This window comes from Chrysemys picta, chromosome 12 (genome assembly GCF_011386835.1).
Source record: "Chrysemys picta bellii isolate R12L10 chromosome 12, ASM1138683v2, whole genome shotgun sequence".
Classification (NCBI taxonomy): domain Eukaryota; kingdom Metazoa; phylum Chordata; order Testudines; family Emydidae; genus Chrysemys; species Chrysemys picta.
This window is the reverse complement of record NC_088802.1, coordinates 10,018,526-10,044,634: the sequence shown is the minus strand read 5'-3', so window position 1 is coordinate 10,044,634 and position 26,109 is coordinate 10,018,526. Positions and strand designations below refer to the sequence as shown.

Sequence of the window (26,109 nt, the reverse complement as noted above, 5' to 3'; positions counted from 1 at the left end):
TATCTCACATCACTACCGAGATCAGGCTTCTCCATTTCAGTGTCTGCCTCTGGGAGTGTGAATCTAGCTCGCACCCTCAGCACTTGTGCTGATGAATATTGATAAATCAATTGACAAGGGGTAGAAAAAGGTTAAAATTAAATTAAAAAGGACTGTTCCGGCAAATGAACGTTTGTCTCACGTAGCTCTCAATAAATCTGAGCTACGTCCCGACAGACTAAGTATCAAAGTATGTGACCAAGCGGCCCTCAGGAACAGAAAACCCCCCACAATCCAGGGTGGGCTATAAAACATTTTCACATTCATAAAGTAAAACCCCAGAGAAACTGAAGACTCAAACTCCAGGAAATAAGTGTACCCATTTTATTCTAAACCTGCTTTCCTTCTAGCTTCATGATTTGGTCATTAGTTACAAAAGTTTTAGCAGCAGCATCATAAACCCAGAACAAACAGAGCAGCTTCCCATCTACAAATGATCTGGCCTAGCCTAGACAAAAACTGAAAGCAATTTTACCAAGCGATGGAAACGGGGTTATAAGATCAGAAAAGTGAAAAATGTGCCTTCAGATTCATTTGAATTCCCTTCCAGGTCTGTGACACTTTCTTCTCCGGCCCTCAGGGATTACAGCTATCAAAACTGTTGACTCCTAAGTATGGAGAGCCAGGGACGCGATGGTAAGTGCCACCTTGGGAGGTGGAGGGACTGAACAGGGGCTGGATAAAACTCTCCATTGCTGGGACAGAGGCTGCTGTTTCGGGAATGGAGCGTTACGGTGATGGGGAAAGGAGGGAAACCCTCAGACTCATCCCATCACCTTCAAATAGCACAGAAGCTAAAACATCGCTGTGATGGGATCCCCAGGGTGCAGCCTGGGTCTGTGGAACCGCTGTGCCCCCTTCTCTCTCCAGCCTGGGCTGTGTCTCACAATGCTTTGCTAGTGACAAGCAGCAAACCCCTCCAGGCGCTGCGATCACTCAGCATGTGCAGCCATACACCCAGCTAGATTGCATGAATGCTTCCAGAGCCACTCATGAATCACACAAAGGAACCGGCCAAATTCCCTCTGCTCCCTGCACTGTACCTCAGGACTATACCATCTTTAAAAAAAAAAAATAATAATAATGGAGATATCCTATCTCCTAGAACTGGAAGGGACCTTGAAAGGTCATCGAGTCCAGCCCCCTGCCTTCACTAGCAGGACCAAGTACTCCTCAAGACGTGCAGTGCAAATGTATTAATTGGTTCACCACTTCATCAATGGAAAGTGGTTATACACCAACCTTTGCTAACCTGAGGAGGTTTAACCACACATTTCAGGCAAACTCACCGGTAAAGAGAAAAAGTAAAACAAATGTATTGACTACATAAGGTAGATTTTAAGTGATTATAAGTCAGAGTTAGCTACCAAAAGACAATAAAATATAAGCACGCAGTCCAAACTCTCAACCCTATTAGACTGGGCAACATCTAGATTAAGCAGTTTTTCCCACCCCACTGGATATTTCAGTGCTTAATAAACAGATTTGTCTCAAACCTGGGCCAGTCTGTTCTGTTGGAGTCTTCAGTCTTCTTCTGAGTGTCTTGTTGCTTGCAGCATAGGTGGGGGCAGGAGAAAGGCCAAGCATGCGGACACACTGTGTTCCGTGTTAAACCCTCGTCCATGTGCTTGGAGAACACAAGTCCAGGCATGTCTGGTGGGCATTGCTGGCCCAGACAAGGTTGAGCAATACCCCTCTTGTGGCCTTATGCAGGTGAGTCATTGAATTGTAACTCCTCTGCTGGACAATGGGTGGTCATGTCTATTTAGCACCCACCAGGGCATTGGTTACCTCTCATGTCATTGTCTCTGGAGAGCTAGCATCTGGGAGCTTCCCAAACTTACAGCATGTATTGCTGACAAGCATACAAAACAATTCTCATAACTTCACATGCATTCATGATATATATATTTAGCTAGAACAGTGACTTTCAGCAGATGATAGCCTTTCCCCTGATATCTCACATGGCCTGCTTTATATGCAATATCACAATGATAAATAAATGAGGAATACAGGGGTTACAGGATGCTCCCCCAAGGTACAGAATGTCACAACCACATTTTTCTGTCCCAGTTCCCACCTTTTTTAGCATCTGTTTAATTCTGGCCCATAAGGGAGAAAATGTACAAACACTCAACGCTTTTCAGCGCGGCCTGGAATAATGTGAGACTATCTGGGAATGAGACAATCCAGCCCCACGGGGGGACTCAGTGACTAACGATCACTCTGTTAATGGGGGGGATCTGAATAGAGAAGATGCTCCAGGTGAGTTTGTCACACTGTCTGGAGTGGTTCACAACTGGGTGTGCCGACCTCCAGGCGGATTAGCAGAAAACCGGGCAGACACCCCAGGCTGCTGGTTCATTCTGTAATTAGATTTCACCAAGCCAGTGATAAATGTGAACTCCTGGATCACTATCGCAGTCTTACCCTAGACTCACAGACAGTCCCCTTAGACTCTCCAGTCTGTCTTGCCAACCAGACAAACTGGAATTTGTGATAAATGGTCACTTAAACCAAAAATCACATCACATCACATTGCTCCCAGTCCCAAGAGATCAGCCACTTACCCCAGAGCAATTGGTACCCTAGATCTTACACCAAAGACAACGCAGGCAGCCTGTTCTATAGTAAATTAACTAAAGGTTCATTACCTAAGAAAAGGAAGTGAGAGCTATGGAGAGGTTAGAGCAGGTAAAATATAGGCAAAGGTGAGTCACAGTCTGTAATTCCAAAGGGTGGCAGTGATGTAATAAACTGACAGTTTCCCAAAGGTCTTTTCAGGGTACCCAGATTGTCCCTAGGGGTCACAGCTTTGTATCAGGTACATTTCCCTGTAAGAGTGCAGACAGCCCTGAGATGAACAAGCTTTCTCTGAATCCATACTTACGGCTTCCTCTCATAGGAAACAGGCTGACAGGGTCACTACCCACGTGAGCTTTCCCTTTAATAATGGAGAGTGAGGAATGCATTTTGAGTCTTTGATCTCCAATCCTCAGGCACAACGCCCACTTGCTTTGAAATAACACGTTTCTGTTAAAGTTCTTCATTTGCATTCCACTAGGCTTCTTCCTCATTTGATGGGTTATTTAGTTACAGGGTATACACAATGGAAATATTCACTACTACATTATAACAGGATATAGATAAGTGAAAACAATGCAAGTAACATCCCATTAGTTGCCAGGAAGTTTAAACATCAAATACACTCAGATACATTTAACAATCACTTTGATCTACCCTAAACGAAAGAAAGGAAAATACAGCTACTATAAGGTGGGTGAAAAACTGGTTGGATAACCGTTCCCAGAGAGAAGTTATCAATGGTCATGCTGGAAGGGCATAACAAGAGGGGTTCTCCAGGGATCAGTTCTGTGTCCAGTTCTTTTCAGTGTCTTCATCAACAATTTACATCATGGCATAGAGAGTACACTTATAAAGTTTGCAGATGATACCAAGCTGGGAGAGGTCGCAAGAGCGAATAAGATGAAAATTCAAAATGATCTGGACAAACTGGAGAAATGGTCTGAGGTAAATAGATTCATAGATTCTAGGGCTGGAAGGGACCTCGAGAGGTCACAGAGTCCAGTCCCCTGCCCTCATGGCAGGATCAAAGACTGTCTAGACCATCCCTGATAGACATTTATCTAACCTACTCTTAAATATCTCCAGAGATGGAGATTCCACAACCTCCCTAGGCAATTTATTCCAGTGTTTAACCACCCTGACAGTTAGGAACTTTTTCCTAATGTCCAACCTCCCTTGCTGAAATGTAAGTCCATTGCTTCTTGTTCTATCCTTAGAGGTTAAGGAGAAATATTTTTCTCCGTCCTCCTTAGCAACAATTTAGGTACTTGAAAACTATTATCTGTCAGTGTGCTTAGACACTGGAATAAATTGCCTAGAGAGGTTGTGGAATCTCCTTCATTGGAGATTTTTGAGAGCAGTTTAGACAACTATCATCTGGTACCACTGAGAACAGTCTAGATCCATCCTCTTTGGAACCCCCTTTCAGGTAGTTGAAAGCAGCTACCAAATCCCCCCTCTTTCTTCTCTTCTATAGACTAAACAATCCCAGTTTCCTCAGGCTCTCCTCACAATTTTTCCACATCCTTCTTGTAGTGTGGGGCCCAAACCTGAACACAGTACTCTAGATGAGGTCTCACCAATGTCCAATAGAGGGGAATGATCACGTCCCTCGATCTGCTGGCAATGCCCCTACTTATACAGACCAAAATGCCGTTAGCCTTCTTGTCAACAATGGCACACTGTTGACTTATATCCAGCTTCTCATCCACTGTAACCCCAGGTCCTTTTCTGCAGAACTGCTGCCTAGCCATTCGATCCCTAGTCTGTAGCAGGGAATGGGATTCTTTCATCCTAAGTGCAGGACTCTCCACTTGTCCTTGTTGAACCTCATCAGATTTATTTTGGCCCAATCCTCTAATTGGTCTACGTCCCTCTGTATCCTATCCTTACCCTCCAGCATATCTACCAGTCCTCCCAGTTTAGTGTCATCTGCAAACTTGCTGAGGGTGTAGTTCACGTCATCCTCCAGATCATTAATGAAGATATTGAACAAAACCGGCCCCAGGACCGACCCTTGGGGCACTCCACTTGATGTCGGTTGCCAACTAGACATGGAGCCATTGATCACTACGCGTTGAGTCCGACGATCTAGCCAGCTTTCTATCCACTATATGGTCCATTCATCCAGCCCATACTTCTTTAACTTGCTGGCAAGAATACTGTAGGAGATCATATCAAAAGCTTTGCTAAAATCAAGGAATAACACATCCACAGCTTTTCCCTCATCCACAGAGCCAGTTATCTCGTCATAGAAGGCAATTAGGTTACTCAGACGTGACTTGCCCTCTTCTTCCAAGTCTTTAAAAATACACATTTACATTTCAAACTCTAGCTTATCTAAGGTGGACACATTTTTAAAATCTCTCTCTAAAAGTTGAATCTGAGTCAATTACATACAAGTTGCTTAACCCTTTCATGCCATGTGTCACAGAAGTTTAGATCCTGTGTGGATTCTTCCATGTTTAATGAGGTCAGACCTCCGTATGAAACTTTTCCCGCAGTCCAAGCACTTGTGGGGTCTCGCTCCTGTGTGGATTGCCTGATGTTGAACAAGGTTTGACCTCAATGTGAAACATTTCCCACAGTCCAAGCATTTGTGGGGTCTCTCTCCTGTGTGGATTACCTGATGTTGAACAAGGTGTGACCTTTTTATGAAACTTTTCCCACAGTCCAAGCATTTGTTCGGTCTCTCTCCTGTATGGATTGCCTGATGATGAACTAGGTGTGTCCTCTGTATGAAACTTTTCCCACAGTCCAAGCACTTGTGGGGTCTTTCTCCTGTGTGGATTACCTGATGTTGAACAAGGTGTGACCTTCTTATGAAATTTTTCCCACAGTCCAAGCACTTGTGGGGTCTCTCTCCTGTGTGGATAGCCTCATGACGAACTAGGTTTGACCTCTGTATGAAACTTTTCCCACAGTCCAAGCACTTGTGGGGTCTTTCTCCTGTGTGTAATGCCTGATGTTTAACAAGGTGTGACCTTCTTATGAAATTTTCCCCACAGTCCAAGCACTTGTGGGGTCTCTCTCCTGTGTGGATTACCTGATGTTGAACAAGGCGTGACCTTTTTATGAAACTTTTCCCACAGTCCAAGCACTTGTGGGGTCTCTGTCCTGTGTGGATTGCCTCATGACGAACTAGGTTTGACCTCTGTATGAAACTTTTCCCACAGTCCAAACACTTGTGGGGTCTTTCTCCTGTGTGTAATGCCTGATGTTTAACAAGGTATGACCACTGTGTGAAACTTTTCCCACAGTCCAAGCACTTGTGGGGTTTCTCTCCTGTGTGGATTGCCTCATGACGAACTAGGTGTGACCTCTGTATGAAACTTTTCCCACAGTCCAAGCACCTGTGGGGTCTCGCTCCTGTGTGTAATGCCTGATGTTCAACAAGGGTTGACTTTCTTATGAAACTTTTCCCACAATCCAAGCACTTGTGGGGTCTCTCTCCTGTGTGGATTGCCTCATGACGAACTAGGTGTGACCTCTGTCTGAAACTTTTCCCACAGTCCAAGCACCTGTGGGGTCTCGCTCCTGTGTGTAATGCCTGATGTTCAAAAAGGGTTGACTTTCTTATGAAACTTTTCCCACAGTCCATGCACTTGTAGGGTCTCACTCCTGTGTGGATTGCCTGATGTTGTACAAGGTGTGACGTCTGTATGAAAGTTTTCCCACAGTCCAAGCACCTGTGGGGTCTCGCACCTGTATGTAATGCCTGATGTTCAACAAGGGTTGACTTTCTTATGAAACTTTTCCCACAGTCCAAACACTTGTGGGGTCTCTCCCCGGGGTGGCTTAACTGATGTCTAATTATTTGTGTCTTCGAAATGAAACATTTCCCGCATTCGAGGGATTGAGCGGGTTTCTCTCCAGTGTGACTTGTCCCATGGTTATTAAGATCTGAGAGCTTCTTGGGGCTTTCCCCATGGTACAAGCACTGAAGGGGTTTCTCTCCAGTATGGATTGGCTGATGTGTCACAAACTGTGATCTCAAAATGAATCCTTTCCTACACTGCAGGTAGTGCCACGGTGTCTCTTGCTTGGGATTTGTCTGCAGTGCTCTGGGATCCTCCTCTCCTCCCGCACCGTTAATAGATTCATCCACTTTCTTCCCTGGGTGGTTTCCCAGAAGCCTCTCTGACCTGTGCCAACTTCCCCAGGTTTCTGCCTGCTCCAAGCACTTTGAAAAATTTCCTTCAGCTCTTCCCACAAAGGTCCCCTGCGGTTCCACTTCCCCGGGATCTTCCTCATGATGATTCCCCGCCTCATTCTCACTCCCTCGCTCAGCACCTGCTGGGAGAGACACAATCCAGACAGGAGTCATTGTGCTGGGGAGAAAGAGGAATAGCACAAAGGGAAAACCCACCACAAAGGGTACGTCTATACTTACCTCCGGGTCCGGCGGTAAGCAATCGATCTTCTGGGATCGATTTATCGCGTGTTGTCTAGATGCGATAAATCGATCCCGGATCGATCCCGGAAGTGCTCGCCATGACGCCGGTACTCCTGCTCCGCGAGAGGAGTACGCGGAGTTGACGGGGAGCCTGCCTGCCGCGTCTGGACCTGTGGTAAGTTCGAACTAAGATGCATCGACTTCAGCTACGTTATTCACATAGCTGAAGTTGCGTATCTTAGTTCAAAGTGGCGGGTTAGTGTGGACCAGCCCAAAGACTGAGCAATTGGACTCCGCCTCCACATCCCACCCAAACACTCACAGGGAAGGAAAGCTGGGAAGCAAACTCCTGCAGATAAGAGGGTGGGTGGAATGGCGTGAGCTATATCTGATGACTGCAGCCCTGTCCTGGCTGAGATGAGGACGAACTGAGGGCGCTTACTCACACCATATTTTGGTTACAAAGTATTCTTAAAACTACAGTACCCACCTGCTGAAGTGAAAAAACAGATTGATAGAGCCAGAAGAGTACCCAGAAGCCACCTACTACAGGACAGGCCCAACAAAGAAAAGAACAGAACGCCACTAGCCGCCACCTTCAGCCCCCAACTGAAACCTCTCCAGCCCATCATCAAAGATCTACAACCTATCCTGAAAGATGATCCCTCACTCTCACAGATCTTGGGAGACAGACCAGTCCTCGCTTACAGACAGCCTCCCAACCTTAAGCAAATACTCACCAGCAACCGCACACCATACAACAAAAACACTAACCCAGGAACCTATCCTTGCAACAAAGCTCGATGCCAGCTCTGTCCACATATCTCTTCAAGTGACGCCATCATAGGATCTAACTACGTCAGCCACACCATCAGGGGCTCGTTCACCTGCACATCTACCAATGTGATATATGCCATCATGTGCCAGCAATGCCCCTCTGCCATGTACATTGGCCAAACTGGGCAGTCTCTACGCAAAAGAATAAATGGACACAAATCTGACATCAGGAATCATAACATTCAAAAACCAGTGGGAGAACACTTCAACCTCTCTAATCACTCAGTGACAGACTTGAAAGTGTCAGTTTTGCAACAAAAAGACTTCAAAAACAGACTCCAAAGAGAGACTGCTGAACTTGAATTAATATGCAAATTAGACACAATTAACTTTTTTTTCCCCCATGTTAAGTTCTCCTCACACCTTCTATGGGTCAGCTCGATTATCACTTCAAAGTTTTTTCTTCTGCTGCTACTGATAGCTCATCTCAATTGATTGGCCTCTTACAATTGGTATGTGTACTTGCACCTTTTCATGTTCTCCGTATGTATAAATATCTTCTGTCTGTGTGTTCCACTCTATGCATCTGAAGAAGTGAGCTGTAGCCCACGAAAGCTTATGCTGAAATACATTTGTTAGTCTCTAAGGTGCCACGAATACTCTTGTTCTTTTTACCATATTTTGGGATTCTCAGCTTTTTCCTTCATTCCCTAGATGGTTTCTGTGTCAGTCCTCACCTGTACGGGTGCATCTCGGAAAACTTCTTTCTTTGCAGGCCAGGAGATCAGGCACCCATGGCTCCTCCCCTCGTTCTAACCGGGCAATCAGCTCAGGTTTGGGAATGGGAAATCCTGCGCAGAGGGTGAAATCAGATCAGATCAGGGTGGAGTATTTGTTAGAAAGGACATTCCGTGAGTGGAACCAGTCCCTGTGCTCTGCTGGAGGAACGTGGAATCCAAGAAGATGGGGAAATGGTCACTGAGCCCCCTCGCGCAGAGGAAGTTATCTGGGGAGGTGAGTTGAATTATTACTACACCCTCACTAGGCATTCCCAGGATCTGTGCGCTCTGGGGGCCTTGCTGACTCACACACAGCTCTGCACTTAAACCTCTGCCTCTTTCTAAACCTGCAGAGCCCAGAGCCCTCCCCATGGCTGGAGCTATTCCCAAGGAGGGAGGTGAGCAGGGATTGTATGTGCAGCCGAGAAACAACACAGACAGGACAATGATGGATTTATGCCCCTTTGAAAGCTGGAGGGGTGGGGATGGTTTAGCTTGTCCATTGGATTTTGACACCCATGTCCCACTGGAGAGGGTACGGAGATGCAAGTCTCTCTCACACCGCAGCTGTGCATTATGGAACCCACTCGCCTCTGATCTAACTGATCAGGGAATAACCTGACCAGATTCAGACACGCAGATCCCACGGCTTCTAGTATCTCAGGGGATGGGAATCCCTTACCCAGCGAGGTCACCGTCTCGTAATTCTCCTGCATGACGTCCCTGTAGAGGGCTCTCTGAGCGGGGTCCAGCAGAGCCCCCTGCACCTGGGTGAAATACACAGCCACCTCCTCGAACGTCACCGGCATCTGGAACACCAAAAGCCCCCACTCATTACCTGCTGCTCCAGCCACAATCCCACTAGTCACGAGGGAGAAAGGATAAAGAAATAGAAACTCTGGGAGCGCCAGAGGAGCAGAATCCCACCCCCACCCTGCTCAGAGCAGCCAGGAGGCTTCAGGGGTGGGAAGAAGGTGAGAACTCCTTGTCCTCCCCAGCACACGGAGCAGGGTAGGGTCTTCTTGTTTCCCACATGCCTGCCAGACATAGGCTGATACGGGAAGCTGAGTTCTAAGCCAGGGACAGGGACAGGAATCCCAACACTTCCCTTCATATTTCACAGCAGCCTCAGGCTAACGGGGTCTCACTCCAGCATTGGGAGCCTTGAAAATGTTCCCAGCTCTGTGCAGGGGGGTTGTATCCTGTTTGAGAAATGGGGGAATGTCCCATCTCCCCTCCTCCGTCACCAATGGGCCCACTCAGAAAATCAGCAGGTTTATCACACCCTGTCTCCTCCCTGCCCCTGCCCAGGAGCTCCCTGAAAATCCCCTACCTGAGCTGGCTCCATCACAGACATTTCCCTTCCCTGTGTCCTGGAAGATGGGCCCATCTGGAGAGAAATGTGGACGTGATTCCTCAGCCTGTCGGGGCAAGATGGGTGATGGGGGAGGTTACAAAAGGGGCTGGAGTCCATGTCACACCCCGGTTCCCCCCCAGACTCTTCAGACCCTCCCAGTAACAGTATCTCTGAGCCAAATGCTAGAAAAAAAGCAGAACTAAAGGGGTCACTTTGGGGGATGTCCCCACACTGCCGTGTAAACTCCTCTCCCTTAGGAGCAGCAGGAGCCCTCTGGTGGGATCACCTACAGTATGAGCTGCCCTGGACTCCCCCAGCAGCCCCCAGGGAAAGGCAGGCAGAGGCTGATCTCATTGGCCCATCCACACTCCCTGCCTGCCCAAAGCAGCAGTGACTCCGGTGTGGCTGAGATGTGAATCCTGCCCAGAAATCAGACCAGGGCCCTGGGCGACCCCAAAACTCATGAGACACAGACCCCACCAGCACGGGTGTGTCTGACAATAACACACTGGGAGCAGGGTGTGGGTGTGGGGGGGATGGGTTTTTGCCTCTGTCCCCCGCCAGTCTCCCCACATCCCCCTTCCCTCGCAGTCCCCCCCCCATCATCCCCCATTCCCGCCTCGCTCCCCTCAGCCCCACAATCCCCCCGCATCGCCCCATGTTCCCTTCAGTGCGCCCCCGCCCCCATCCCAGCCTGCCCCCCGCATCCCCAGCACCCGCCTCCTGCCCCCCCCCCCCGCTCCCCACCCTGTCCTCACCCCCCGCCCCTCTTTATCCTCCTCCCCCTGCAGCCCGGCGATGATGGGGAGGGGGGGGCTGGTCTCTCTCACCTTCCCTCCGAGCGGGGCCCCCTGGGGCAGGGGCCGGGCCGGGAAGGGGCCTGGCCGGGCTGGGGGCTCTGCCCTGGGAGAGGCTCCTGGGGAGCAGCGGGAAGGGCCCTGCTGGAGATTCCCCTCTCCCGGCTGCAGCCAGGGCTCCGGGCTCCCAGCACCAGCCGCCGGGGCTCGGGGATCTCGCCAGGAGCCTGGAGCCAGAGTCACCGCAGCGGCTGCGAGTCACTTCCTGCTGCCGGGCCTGAGCCCAGCGATCGCTCCCCCCAGAGCCGCCTCCCAGCTGCTCCTGGGTCCTAGCGATCAACCCATCGCGCTGCAGCATCTCTGTGTCCTGCTCCTGTTCCACTCACAGGCTCTAAGGTCAGAAGGGCCCATCATGAGCATCTAGCCCAGGGGTTCTCACAACCAAATTTGGTGGCCTCAGTGTGTGGCCAGCAACTCTCACTGGTGGCCGCTCTGACACTTTTCCCTGTAATCCTAACTAACTTTACGAGAAACCAATAAATATGCACAGAGGTAAGCGGGGGAAACGGTCTTAGTATTGTGGGGAACTCTTCTGGCTTATACACACCCTGATAGAATCGAATAGCAGAAGGAGCTGAGTACTCGCTCCCACTCCCTTTATCTGGAGACCTGCCTGACCTCGAGGACTCCCCTTCCACTCCGGTGTCTGAAACCCCGACGAGGCTGGCCCCAAGATTCCTGCAGGGCATTCATCCCCAATTTTGTTGCTATCACTCAGGACAGAGGCTAGGGTGTCGTATCCCCACTCTGGGGTGCTCTTTTCACTCCGGACGCATCCCTAATGTCGCCATTCAGAATTGCATTAAGTTCAGAACAAATACGATTTATTAAACAGCAAGTAATAAAAAAAATTAAGGAAAAAATGGGAAAGGAAAACATGATGTCATCCCACGCTGCCCAGGGTTCCCCCTCACTCTCCCCAGTTGTTCACCACACCCAGCTCCAGACTGCTCCAGCCCCAGCTTCCCTCTGCATCAGTGCTTCTACTCCTCTGCCTCCGACCCAGCTCTGGCTGCTCCTCTCCCCTTAGCTCTGCCCTTCTCTGGCAGGCAGCTCCAGCTCACACAGAGAACTGGCACCTGACTCCCTCATTGGCCTGCCTGCCCTGTCAACGAGGCTGATCTAGTGCCTTGGCCTCTCTCCATTTGCCCTGGGGACTAGTCTGAGGGTTTTCATTTCTCATTGGCCCTTCCTGTCTTTTGGTACTGGGAGAAGCTAACCAAAAAAACCCCACTAAGTTTCAGTAAGGGGCCAACAGTCATGGGGTCAGGCAACTTCATGGTGTGTGTGAGCTCCAAAGCATCCTGCAGGTGAATTATAAATTTCTTTGTTTACCCCTTTGTTCTTGTTGGTGATGGACGGCCAGATAAGAGTTTTCTAACACCCACGGTTGGTCCTTTGTCATCTCTGAGGAGTTTGAGTGGGACAATCCCCAGAACTATGACATATTTCAGTAACAAAAACTTTGATATATGTCTGGATCTTTATGGACAGATCTCCATCTTTGAGCCTGCTGAGCGGGTTTTGCCATAACAGCAAATGTCCGGGGGTGTTTGCAGAGCACAAACGCTGAAGCTCAGACACATCCCTGATTAGTCACCTTCCCAACTAGCCAATTGACCTGCATCCACAGCTGATTGATTGGTGCCAGATCCCGCCCACCCACGCCCAGACTCCCAGGCATCGCCCTGCCACTGTGACAGCAGCCAACACCGCCCTCACCTCATGAGTACCCCCACTGAACCCCCTCCAACACTCGTAACTCTACACCCCCCATCAGCTCCCACCCCCCATTAGTGTCCTCTTTTGGAGCACCTGGAATATGGTCAGCCTAGCAACAAACATACATTAAAATCTCACCATTCTACATGCACTGGTGTCACACGCATTTCAGTGGCACAATATTCAGCAGATCATGAGTTTTCCAATGATCCCTCACCAGGCACACTTTGCACACAAAATATCATAACCATACACAAGTGGTGAACATGGGGTGCAGAGGTTATCACAAGAGGGATGCAGTGTTGGGCAAGTGGGGCAAAGAATCTCTCTGTCATCCCAACGCAGGACATGGTGGGACATGGGGAGGGTGTGACCTGCTGGCTATCGAGGGCCATGAAGGCAGGCAGGGAGAGGAGCCCCTCTGCAGGCTTGGCCCAGGTCCACTGGAGCTGCTGGGGAGAGAAACCCCTCCCTTGCTCCAGCCCAGGACTACAGGAGCTGCCACAGCTGGGGAGAGGTGCCTCTCACCCAGCCCCAAGCTGCTGTGGTGAGAGAGGACTGGGGGCAGTCCTCTCCTCACCGCAGTCTGAACCCCAAAGCCCTCACCCCCAGCCCCACCCCACAGCCCGCACACATAGCCAGAGCCCTCACCCTTCCGCACCCCATCCCTCTGTCCCAGCCCTGAGCTCCCTCCCACACTCCAAACCCCTTGGCCCCACCCCCACCACATGAATTAAGTTCTGTGCACCAGTATGGAGATGATGTGTCACATACTGGTGCATAGAACCAAATTCATTCCACACATGGATGTAAAAAAATGAGGGAACACTGGTCAGAACACATCAGATGCTCAGAGTGAGTTTACACTAGGAAATCTGGTGGAGGGTCACAGAGATCTGCTGGCTAATCCCGACCACACCTCCTAGCCTAGCCAGAACTTCAGATGCTGATGCTGCAGAGGCAGAGGTGGGATCTCCAGGCCTCTGACAAAAGGTCCTGTGGGAATCAGTGCCTCTCAGTGGTGCTGTCTGAATGCGCTTATCCTATGATCCCCAAACACTCGATACCCCCGCACCCAGTTCCCCCTGATATCAAGTTCCACCAGCCCCAACTGTTCAATCCCCAGAAAATCCACAGAACCCAAAGTCCTGGTCCCTTAACATTTGATTCCCCCAGAGCCCAGCACCCTGGGGAATGTGGGCAGGGGAGGAGTTACCAGCCCCCAGGGACACTTGCCCAAAAGGGAACAGCTCAAATCAGTGGGGGAGCCCAGCCCAGGGGCTGGTGGAAGATGAGGGATGGGGACAGGTGTCTAGAGTGAAGGTGGGACCTGGCCCAAGTGTCCTTCTCCTCATCTCCATGGCAGGGGGATCCCGGCTGGGAGGGGAAGGGAGAGGGGGAACTTCAGCCAGGCAGAGGGAACAGCTGGAGGCGTTTCTCTCTCTCCCTTCCCCAGGGCCGTCCCTTAGTCATAGGCAGAACAGGCAACCGCCTAGGGCACCACGCTACCTGGGGGCACCGCTCTGCCCGGAGCCCCGGACAGACGGAAGCAGTGGAGCATGTAAGAGCAGGGCTGCTGGGTCCTAGAGAGAGCCGAATGCAGCACAGTCTGAGGGAGGGGATTGGCTGCTGGGATCTCTGGGAAGGGGAGGTGAGGGGTGGGGGAAGGAACTCACCTGTGAGTGTGACTCTTTACCCCGGCGTGAGGTGAGGCAGGCTCAGCAGCTCTGGCACCAGTATCCTTTATTGTCCCCAGGGCCGGCTCCAGGTTTTCTGCCGCCCCAAGCAGCAAAAAAAAAAAAGCCGCAGCAGCACGATTGCGCCATTCCACTCTTCGGTGGCAATTGGGTGGCAGGTCCTTCGCTCCGAGAGGGACTGAGGGACCCGCCACCGAATTACTGCGCTGCAGACCCAGACGTGCCGCCCCGATAGCGGCTGGAGTGCCGCCCTTTGGTATTGGCAGCCTCAAGAACCTGCTTCTTTAGCTGGTGCCTGGAGCCGGCCCTGTTTCCCACTTATTCTGTAGCTACATCTGTCATGCTTCCCCACTCCTTCACAATTCTGCAGTGCAATTTCCTTTGTTCCCCTTGCTTTTATCCAGAATGGCTGTTCAGTAAAACCACTTTTCCCTGGCTGATGGAATTGATCTGCAAAGGGATTTATTAAATGCAGCATTTGTCAGAGCTGTTTTTTAAAAGATATTTAAACCCACTTGCTTTACTCAAAGGGAATATTTGTGCTTAGGCTTGTGCATCCAGTGTGCCTTCTTGGTGGCTAGTAAGAGGTAATAAGATCACAATTATTCCTTTGAGGTCATGGATTAGTCCAGGAAAAGAGAGACGAATTAGGTGGCCCATGCTAGGAGATTCCCTATGCATCTACCAGAGTGGGGGAAGAGAAGAGATGGAGGGCAGGGAATTAGTCAGTTCAGCCTGCTTATGGAGCTACAGCAATAAATGCAGTTGTGTATCCAGTTGTGTATCCCCACTCTATCACTGAATTGTTTTCTTCCTAACCGGGAGTCAGATTCTATTCTATTCATGTTCTTAAAACAATGCCCATCCCTGACTTATGTGAGCCCTGGGGCCTTGACAATTTGTCCCTTATATGGACTAACCTCATTCCTTGGATTTAAGCAAGTTATGTTAAATGATCACATTAATTTACATTTTGATAAAACAGCCAAAGTTTTATGGGTGGGGTAAAACATAGGAGTACTGTTAACTTTCTATAGCACTTTATGCTCTAAAAGAAGTTGGTGCCTAACTCCCTTAGGTTACCACTTTTTCACAGAGGCTTACACATGCTTTATTTGGTTAGGTTGACTGAACTGTAAAACACAGCTCAGCCCTTTGGCCCCCACACCAGTCAGCTGACTCCTGGGACAAGTGACGAGGCTGGATCAGAGGTGCTGGAACAATTTTTATAGTAGGGTGCTGAGAGTCAGTGAACCAATCCGTAAACATAGGATGGAAACCACTTCAAGCCAGGGGGTGCGCACTTCAGCACCATGGGCTGGAATGGTGGTGGTGGAGGGTCTGGCTGGAGTCAGGGGACAAAGAGACTTGGCTGGGGCGGCGCATGACTACCATGATGGGGTGAGAGGCTGAAGATCCTCACTGGAGTGAGAGAAGATAGGAGCCCAAATGATTGGACAACAGTATACGATTCACATAAAATAGAATAAAAAATAGAAAAAATAATACATTTATGAAAAGTGCAAAATAAATTTAAAATGGTAATAATGAATAAAATACAAAAATATTAACAGACTTAAAAAAAGTAAAATAATAAAAACTGAAAAATAAAAGAATTGTAAAATACATAAAAACCATAAAAGGGGAAATAAAATTAAAAGAAACTTAATATATATATATAAACAACAATAAAATCAAAAAGGAAATACAAGTAAAATATATTAAAAAGGTAAAAATATAACTATTAAGAAAAAACACACACACAAAAAGAAAGAAAAAAGAAGTACAATTGTAAAACCGAGGGCGAGAGTCCATGGGGCTTGTGCTCCTATATCATAGGTGAGGAGCTCTGATGTGTGCCCCCGTGTCCCCCTCTCTGTCCCCCGTGTGGACAGGGCTAGACAGCAGTCTCACTCCGCCCATGCGGCCACCCCAGCCTGGGAGTGAGGGGCGGCGCCCTCCCGGGCTTCCAGACCCACAGACAAAGCCCGGGGGGGAACCACTCCCATTTATACTTGCTGGGCACAAGGCTCTTGCTCGTGTTGTACAGGAGGCTAAGCGACCCCCCTGTTATACACTGAGCAATGAGGGCTCCCTCCGTGTGGGGCAGAGGTGAGACCCTGCGCTCCAGGGACGAGGTAGCTGGTGGACAGACCCCGCCGGAGCGGGGAATGTCGGCAGGCGCCACTCTGCCTTGGATGGAGTCATCTCCACTTGAGCAAGCGAGACTCCCCGCAACCGCCAGGCACCTCTTCCGTCAGTGGACGGTGACCCTGACTCCGAGAGAGACCCCCGGGAGAGCGAGAGAGAGACGGGGTGTCCCTCGGCTGGACCCCTGGGGCGAGATTCAGCCCAGCCGCAGTGGGGTACACAAGGTAGTAAGTGGAGAGGGGAAGGAGAGAGAGAGCCAGGCTGGAGGGCCTCCGGGCTCTGCTCCCCTCTCTGCACCAGCCTGAGTCCCCCCACTCAGGGCTTTTCCCAGCGTGTACCCAGCTCACCCAACCTTGTGTCATGAGTCCGGGCCAAGCCTTCGGAATGAGGGGAGAGAAAAGGGCAACGCTGCCTCTGCCCGGGCTGTGCAGGGAATCACCCCGCCCTTCTGGAACTACCTCTGGGGACCCAGCTGGGATTGTAGCTCATTGAGACTTCCAGAGCCTGGCCCCATTGCAGTCACTCCATGAGGTAGAACAGAAACACCTGCCTTTAAAATTCAACTGTATCTAGGGTGACCCCACCTGTATTTCAAGTTCCGTAATAGAGGACACTGCTGCGGGGGGAGAGGGTATTTTGGGGTGCTGGAGGGGTGTGTGTGCACTGGGAGATGGTATATGGGAGGTGCTGGACAGAGTATTTGGGGTGTGTAAGAGCAGGGGCGCCTCTCGGGACCGGGGGACCTCCCGCAGGCATGCTGCCGAAGGCAGCCTGACTGCCGCCCTCAGGGCGACCGGCGACAGCACCCCAGGCAGGCACTTGCTGCGCTGGTGCCTGGAGCCGCCCCTGGTTGTCCCCCATAACGTCCATTCTTCTCCCCCCACACCCCACGGAGCACTTCCCTTTTCTCCCCCCCCCCCCCCCAAGGAGCACCCTTTTCTCTCTCTCTCTCCTCCCCTCCGGCAGGGCTGGGTTGGGTGAGGGGTTGTGGGGGTGAGGGGGAGGCTGGCTGCCTGCTGAGGAATGAAAGTGAAAGTAACTCACTTCCTGGGCAGCCAGCCAGGATTGGAATGGTCACTTGTGGCTGGGCTGGGGATAGCCACATAGCATGTGTGAAAAATCAGGATGGGGGGTTGGGATAGGGTAAGGAGATGTCCCACTTTTATAGGGACAGTCCCAATTTTTGGGTCTTTTTCTTATATAAGCTCCTATTACCCCCCCCCCCACCCCCTGTCCTGATTTTTCACACTTGCTGTCTGGTCACCCTAGGTGTGGGTAATTGGTGCCTATATAAGACAAAGCCCCAAATATCAGGACTGGCCCTATAAAATCAGGACATCTGGATCTGGTCACCCTAGCTGGGGAGCGCGTCTCTTCCCGGGCTGGCAGCGATCCATCTCATCCGGGGGGAGCTGCGCAGGGCAGGATGAGCTGCGGTGGCTCTATGGGTGCCCCGTCCCTGAGATCAGATGCTGGGCTAACTTCACCATGGTCCGTTGGGCTGGCGGTGGTGCCCATTGGCGTGTGATCAGACCTGAGGGCTGGCTGCTGCTGTTGCTACTATGCCCCCCAAGAGGTGGATTTTGGGGTCCTGCAGTTTTCCACCGATCTCCTCCTCTACTGCAGCTGTGGGCCCAGCAGGCTGGGGGTGAGCCAAGCACGAAAGCGGGACTGTGTTGCCATTTAGATTATCATTTAACAACTTTGTTTGCCAAAAATGCTTGCTAACAATCCCTGAATTCAATTTCAATATATTTTTTTAAATCAATATCTTAGCCAAAAAACAGAAAATTAAGTTGTTGACAATTATTTGTGACAGGTTTGGTTTGGGGCAGGGAGTGGGCCAGTTTTCATCAGAGAAACAAAAAATGTTGACAGGCTTTCCTATAGCCCTGTTACTGCTAAATAGAGCCCTCCGACAACTGTAATATGCTCATCCCCTTACTAGTCTATAGAGCAGGGGTCGGCAACCTACGGCACACGTGCCAAAGGTGGCACACAAGCTGATTTTTGATGGCACGCGGCGGGCTGAGCGGCTCAGCCCACCGCCGCTCTGGGGTTCCGGCTGCTGCCCCATTGCCAGCCGGGGTCCCAGCCACCGGCCCCACTCAGCGCCTGCTGCTGGCCTGGGGACCCCCAAGGAACCCCAGACAAGGATCCCAGGCAAGGATCACACTAAACTGATAAGATCTGCATTTTAATTTGATTTTAAATGAAGCTTCTTAAATATTTTAAAAACCTTATTTACTTTAAATACAACAATGGTTTATTTATATCATATAGACAGAGAGAGACCTTCTACAAATGTTAAAATGTATTACTGGCACGGGAAACCTTACATGACAGTGAACTTGGCACACCACTTCTGAAAAGTTGCCGACCCCTGATATAGAGTGACCATCTGTTGAACTAAGATTCTCTTGCTTTTTTTCCCAGTGAGTCAGTATAGCTTTTGCCAGCCCAGAGGTTGGGCAGCCAATGTCTTACGTTTTCACAATGTTTTGTCTAACTTTCATAAAGTCAATACATGGTTAATACGAGTTAAAAAGGCCAGGGACACTTCCTTGTGAAGAATCTGTGTAGCAGATCATGCTAGAGCTGTGAAAATGGCAGTTTTTGATGGAACTTTAGAGGCAGTGATTTATCCTGTCTTTCTGGCAGTGCCCAAAATGTGCTGCTATGGCTCGCATCTTTCCAAAGAAAAATAAGGCACAATAGGATTTCTGTAACATTTCTGTGCTACCTTAATCTAGATGAGATGATTCTGTGCTGACTTCATTCCGGTCACTTTGTGCTTTACCTAGGAGTAAAACTAGGGGTTATATTTCCCCACTACTTGGAAACCCAACTTATTAAACTGGATAATGCCATTGATCTATTTACAGTAGAAGGTTGATATAGAGTTGTAACTAACATTAAGACTGATGCCCACGATACATTTAAAACTAAAAAGTGGCTTTGTAAAAATGACATGGGTTTCCAACTCTACCGTGTCTCAGTCAGGGCGGAGCGCCTTGTGAGGTGTCTTCACACTGGCTCAAGGTCACAGCGCAAGAACCTAGAGAGCCTCGTGAAGCACGGTGATAGTTTTGATTTAAATGGACTTGAACTGTACGAAGAATTGAGGACACTGTCACCAATGTTGCCACATGCAAAATCAGTGATGGACATTGTACAGTTTATTCATACCAGCAAACTTGTTGACATATATCCTAATGTGTACATTGCCACTCGTATACTACCGACAATTCCTGTAACAGTAGCATCAGGAGAACGGAGTTTCTCAAAACTAAAGCTCATTAAAAACTATCTGCGTTCTACAATGAGTCAGGAATGCTTGACTGGTCTTGCTATTCCTGCAATCGAACAAGACATCACTTTGTCTTTGTCATACAATGACATTATTACTGCTTTTGCAGCCAAAAAAAGCCAGAAAGATTGCTTTTAATTAAAAACAAATCCTTGTTTCAATACCTCTTCATATAAATTTCCAATAAAACGTTGACAAATTAAAAAAATTATATTATTTGCATCACTCTGTCAAATCAGAATTTTTTCTATAGCACTACTCGTTTAGTGCTAGTCCATCAGCATCACAGTGGGCTTAATTAAGTTAAACTGGGTTTAATAACGTGCATGTGGCAAGTTTTCCAATACTGTAAGCTTATGTTTGTGTTGTTAAGAGCAAGTCAGGCACAGGGGCACCAGTTTAATAATCCCACCTAGGGCACCATAAATCCTAAGGACGGCCCTGGCTGTAGCCCTCACAGTGGGTCTCCTCCATATGTCACACTGACATCTTGAGATCAGCTGTGGAGGCCCGTGGGGAACCGGGCACCCCTACTGATCATCAGACTCCCAGAGCCTCCACTCAGAAGAGGGGGCAGGGATCTAGCTTTGACAAGGGAGTGGACGTGGGAGAGGGACTCCGTACCGGGGCAGTGGGTTGTGGGGGAGCTCCCTGCATTAACTCCATTTTCGCCATGACCTGAGACAAAGCATTAATCAGGATGCTGAGGGGTTGGCGATCATATTTTCCCATATCCTTTCCTAAATTCACCAGCTCCTTCCAAATCATGTTCCTAAGGGTCTCCTTGGGTCGGCGCTGCCCAGGGTTGTGGGAGGTAGGGAAATTAAGATTGGGAGGGTGCCTGGCAGAGTGAGGACCATTATTTGTAAATGTGATAGCCTGCACAGGCTCTGAGGTAGTCTTTTTGCTGACTTGTCTTTTTAAGACACCAGTTTCTCGCAGCAAATCTCCTGCCTGTTTGATTTTTGCCACTAGTTCACTCCAGGTTAGGTGTTCTATATCCACAGTCCCCATGGTCAATTTTGTCTGAGAATTTAGTCCTGCATAAGTGCGCTGTACTAATTCGTGTCCCTGATACTGGAAAGTGATAATCCCATTCTCTTCTACATGGGGTAATGAATCAGAGAGGGCTGCCAGCATTTTCTTTCGAATTAGGTAAACTTCTGGGGCCTCTCCTGGTTTCTGCTCTTCCATTATATACAGTTTCTTAAGGGAAGACGCAGGCAGTAATATTTTAAAAGCACTTATCATCCATTCCCGGGGGCCAGGGGCAGTCCGCTCCCAAGAACCTATGCCTATGTCTAGAGCATCTGCATCACAAGGAGAGGCGCATAATTGAGCCAATTGAGTTAAGTCCATGCCATCAGCAGAGGGGTACATTTGCCAAACACGGGCCAGCCATGCAACGGCTGTGTCACGGTTCAGTGGCCCCAGTCTCTCAGCAATAGCCTTGGCTTGACTAGGAGACCACCTTACTACATCCGTGACCAGCTCTGTTGTGGGAAGATCAGCTCCTGCAACTATGCGCTTAACCTCCCTTGTGGAAACGGGCAACATTATGCCTGTGTGGCCAATCGGGGTTAAATGGGTTTTGGGGGACAGCATCGGGGGTATCTTTGTTTTCCCAGGGGGCTGTAAGTCACAATCTTCTCTCAACCTTACAGCTGCTACCACCCCCTTATGGGCACTAAGTTGGGCACACAATTGACTAATTTTTGCCTCACACTCCTGATGGTCGGCTGCTGCCTTTGCTGCCCTGTTCTCTTCTGCCAAGAAGCCAGTTGCTGCTCTTGCTTCTTCTAACAGAACTTTTGTGTGTGTTAACTCTTTCCTCTACTGTTCTGCATTCTGCTGGCCGTGTCCCTCTCCTCTTGTATATCTCTGAGTACAGTCACCGTTCTGAGCTTTTCTGCTATCAACTCACACCCGTCTGTCTCACATTTATTCAAACGTTGTTGTAACTGCTTTTTCTCCAGCTCTAATTCCTGCCCTCTCTTTACCATTTCAACCATGTCCAGACATGCATCAAATAATGCCCATGCAGCAGCTGCGTCCTTTGCACTACCACGTGGCTTAAAGGTTGTGCAATATTGTTCCAAGCTCAGACGAGCTTCAGTCAGGGGATTCTCACCCTTAAAACACCCCCTTTCCCAGGGGCATTTCCCCTTCTTCATTACCCATCTCTCTAACCTGTCGGTTTTCTCCTGTCTCAAGTGAGCAACAAAAAGGTCTTTTTCAGCCATCTTTATTTCCTTATTTCACTAATGATCCCCACCAACAGCTCTTTCAAACTCCTTTACTTTGAAGGCACTACTCTTAAGTCCTTATTTCACAGGTCTACAGGTATTCTAAGCACAATTCTTAACAGAAGGTTACCAAATAGTCTATGAGAGAGAGACCTTGCTAAAGGAGCTTGGTCTGAAAAAGGAACAGAAAGCTTACTCAGGTCTGTGCCTCAGTTTCCCCACTCCACAGCAACTACTCACCAATTACCACGTGATTAGAGTCCATGTGCCTCTCACCAATTTGTTACCAGATGTGCCCATTACTTTGGGGTAAGCTCATTTATTCGGGTTACTCCTCTGGGGAAGGGGGTTCTGTAATCCTGTCAATGTACTGCTTGTGTCACTTGTGTTTTCATATGGAGCTCTACTTCTCCCTTCTGCAAGTCCCCTCCCAATGGAGCTATCCTGCAGGACCTAGGGTTGGGTTACACCCGCCCCAGAACCGGATGAACACCCACACGTACATTAACGGAGCAAGTCTGAGCGGACCGGGTCAATCAGCACTGTCAAGCTGACCCCTTATATGTCTCTGGAGTCACTGGGCTGGAGGAAGCAGCACTTTCAAGCTGTCTCTCCTTATATGCCCCTGGGCTCCATGGACTGGGTCAAGCAGCACTTTCAAGCTGTTACCCTTATGCATCCCAGATTCAGCACATCCCTATCCCCACTCCCCCAACACAATTGTACTGGCAGTAACCTACTTGATGAGCAAACCCCACAGGATTTTGGGCGCTCTTTAGCTTAGGTAAAAGAAGCGTTGCTGTAGAGTGAATGGGGGCAGCTAAAACCACAAACGAGTAAAGTTCAGCAAGAGAGAGAGAGAGAAGCAACCAACTGAACCATAGAAGATATTTATTGAATAACAGTCATAACTACACAAGGAGGACTAAACCAACCTAACATACATGATTAAAGGTTAATACCTAAGGTAGAAAAGAAAACAGAGAGAGAAAAAGAGGGGGGGATCTCACCCACTCCATGAGGCTTGAACTGGTCAGGGTTCCCAGATGATGGTGGTAGCTGAGGGTCCTGAATGCTGGAGACAGGCAGAGCCCCCAGCACGATCAGTCAGGAGATGGAGTTCCAGTGGAACTGATGCCTAGTTTGGATCTAAGCATCAGAACCCTGATTAGAGGGTGAGTAGGGATTTTTGTAGAGAAAATACAATGGTTCAAGGAAGAACACTAGATTTGTTTATAGGAAAACTGATGACTCAAGGGTTTTCTTTAGACTAGACAATAGGAGCTGATCACTCTTGGCTATGGGTGGTGTTTTCTTTCAGGGAGCTCACAATGCAACTAGGCTGCTTCAGTATTTGGATATCAATTAAGGATTCATTACTAGAATTGGTCTGATAACTGCTGAGCTGGATGTGTGCAGGCGTAAGTTCATTAGCATCTGGAGCAGAGATTCCCAGGATGCAGTGCGTCCCTGCTTTTTCTGGTCCCAGAGTTCAGTGCGATTCTGTTCTCCATTCTGTATGTAAATTGAGATGTCTTCCTGTCCCATCTTTCATGCAGATGAGGCTAGGGGAGTTGTCTTTGCTCTCCATTCTATATGCTAATGGAGATGTCTTAATCTTGTCACCCTTGTCAGGAGGGGTCTAGGTGTGTCTCCCAACGCCCTTCACTGCTCTCTGCAAGTTTTCTTCTTCTGATGGGTTTTGGTTTAAGCAGAGGCTGGAGGCGGGGGGTGGTCTTCATGAGTCCAGCTGGATACTGCACGCTGGTTCCCTGGTTCCCCAGGAACACAGAGGTGTCTGGTATCATGTTAAAGTTCTTCATTTGCATTCCACTAGGCTTCTTCCTCATTTGATGGGTTATTTAGTTATGGGGGTATACACAATGGAAATATTCACTACTACATTATAACAGGATATAGATAAGTGAAAACAATGCAAGTAACATCCAATTAGTTGCCAGGAAGTTTAAACATCAAATACACCCTCAGATATATTTAACAATCACTTTGATCTACCCTAAACAAAAGAAAGGAAAATACAGCTACTATAAGGTGGGTGAACAACTGGTTGGATAACCGTTCCCAGAGAGTAGTTATCAATGGTCACGCTGGAAGGGCATAACGAGTGGGGTCCTGCAGGGATCAGTTCTGTGTCCAGTTCTTTTCAATGGCTTCATCAATGATTTAGATAATAGCATAGAGAGTACACTTATAACGTTTGCAGATGATACCAAGCTGGGAGAGGTTGCAAGAGCTTTGGAGAATAGGATGAAAATTCCAAATGATCTGGACAAACTGGAGAAATGGTCTGAGGTAAATAGATTCATAGATTCTAGGGCTGGAAGGGACCTCGAGAGGTCACCGAGTCCAGTCCCCTGCCCTCATGGCAGGATCAAAGACTGTCTAAACCATCCCTGATAGACATTTATCTAACCGACTCTTAAATATCTCCAGAGATGGAGATTCCACAACCACCCTAGGCAATTTATTCCAGTGTTTAACCACCCTGACAGTTAGGAACTTTTTCCTAATGTCCAACCTAAACCTCCCTTGCTGAAATGTAAGTCCATTGCTTCTTGTTCTATCCTTAGAGGTTAAGGAGAATTATTTTTCTCTGTCCTCCTTAGCAACATTTTAGGTACTTGAAAACTATTATCTGTCAGGGTGGTTAGACACTGGAATAAATTGCCTAGGGAGGTTGTGGAATCTCCTTCACTGGAGATTTTTGAGAGCAGTTTAGACAACTATCATCTGGTTCCACTGAGAACAGTCTAGATCCATCCTCTTTGGAACCCCTTTTCAGGTGGTTGAAAGCAGCTACCAAATCCCCCCTCTTTCTTCTCTTCTGTAGACTAAACAATCCCAGTTCCCTCAGGCTCTCCTCATAATTTTTCCACATCCTTCTTGTAGTGTGGGGCCCAAACCTGAACACAGTACTCCAGATGAGGCCTCACCGATGTCCAATAGAGGGGAACGATCACGTCCCTCGATCTGCTGGCAATGCCCCTACTTATACAGCCCAAAATGCCATTAGCTTTCTTGGCAACAATGGCACACTGTTGACTTATATCCACCTTCTCATCCACTGTAACTCCAGGTCCTTTTCTGCAGAACTGCTGCCTAGCCATTCAATCCCTAGTCTATAGCAGTGAATGGGATTCTTTCATCCTAAGTGAAGGACTCTCCACTTGAACTTCATCAGATTTATTTTGGCCCAATCCTCTAATTTGTCTACATCCCTCTGTATCCTATCCTTACCCTCCAGCGTATCTACCAGTCCTCCCAGTTTAGTGTCATCTGCAAACTTGCTGAGAGTGCAGTTCACGTCATCCTCCAGATCATTAATGAAGATATTGAACAAAACCGTCCCCAGGACCGACCCTTGGGGCACTCCACTTGATATCGGCTGCCAACTAGACATGGAGCCATTGATCACTACGCGTTGAGTCCGACGATCTAGCCAGCTTTCTATCCACTTTATCGTCCATTCACCCAGCCCATACTTCTTTAACTTGCTGGCAAACATACTGTAGGAGATCATATCAAAAGCTTTGCTAAAGTCAAGGACTAACACATCCACTGCTTTCCCCTCATCCACAGAGCCAGTTATCTTGTCATAGAAGGCAATTAGGTTACTCAGAAATAACGTGCCCTCTTCTTCCGAGTCTTTAAAAATACACATTTACATTTCAAACTCTAGCTTATCTAAGGTGGACACATTTTTAAAATCTCTCTCTAAAAGTTGAATCTGAGTCAATTACATAGAAGTTGCTTAACCCTTTCATGCCATTTTTCACAGAAGTTTAGATCCTGTGTGGATTCTTCCATGTTTAATGAGGTCAGACCTCCGTATGTAATCTTTCCCACAGTCCAAGCACTTGTGGGGTCTCACTCCTGTGTGGATTGCCTGATGTTGAACAAGGTTTGATCTCACTGTGAAACATTTCCCACAGTCCAAGCATTTGTGGGGTTTCTCTCCTGTGTGTAATGCCTGATGTTTAATAAGGTCTGACCTTCGTATGTAATCTTTCCCACAGTCCAAGCACTTGTGGGGTCTCGCTCCTGTGTGGATTGCCTGATGTTGAACAAGGTTTGACCTCACTGTGAAACATTTCCCACAGTCCAAGCATTTGTGGGGTCTATCTCCTGTGTGGATTACCTGATGTTGAACAAGGTGTGACCTTTTTATGAA

At 48.6% G+C, this 26,109-nt stretch overlaps 3 protein-coding genes across 5 annotated transcripts in view; 1 reads left to right on the top strand and 2 right to left on the bottom strand.

Moving 5' to 3' along the window:
• Positions 1-26,109, top strand: part of LOC101948742 (zinc finger protein RFP-like) — a 1,201,957-nt gene that overhangs the window by 974,512 nt on the left and 201,336 nt on the right. The gene's annotated exons all lie outside the window — the stretch shown is intronic.
• Positions 1-26,109, bottom strand: part of LOC135974951 (zinc finger protein 436-like) — a 92,426-nt gene that overhangs the window by 17,015 nt on the left and 49,302 nt on the right. The window lies entirely within an intron of this gene.
• LOC103307317 (zinc finger protein 420-like) lies at positions 1,921-11,105 on the bottom strand. 3 transcript variants are annotated; one of them, XM_065564469.1, is made up of 6 exons: positions 10,765-11,105; positions 9,911-9,998; positions 9,260-9,386; positions 8,536-8,649; positions 7,796-7,990; positions 1,921-6,921 (listed from the first exon to the last, which is right to left on the bottom strand). In XM_065564469.1, the coding sequence occupies exons 2-5, from the start codon at positions 9,965-9,967 to the stop codon at positions 7,938-7,940; spliced, it is 351 nt and encodes a 116-aa protein (XP_065420541.1). In that variant the 5' UTR covers positions 9,968-9,998; positions 10,765-11,105; the 3' UTR covers positions 1,921-6,921; positions 7,796-7,937. The 3 variants fall into 3 exon arrangements, with proteins under 3 accessions (XP_065420541.1, XP_065420538.1, XP_065420540.1); XM_065564466.1 differs by lacking the exon at positions 7,796-7,990 and having other exon boundaries at positions 10,765-11,056; XM_065564468.1 differs by lacking the exon at positions 7,796-7,990 and having other exon boundaries at positions 1,921-6,918; positions 10,765-11,056.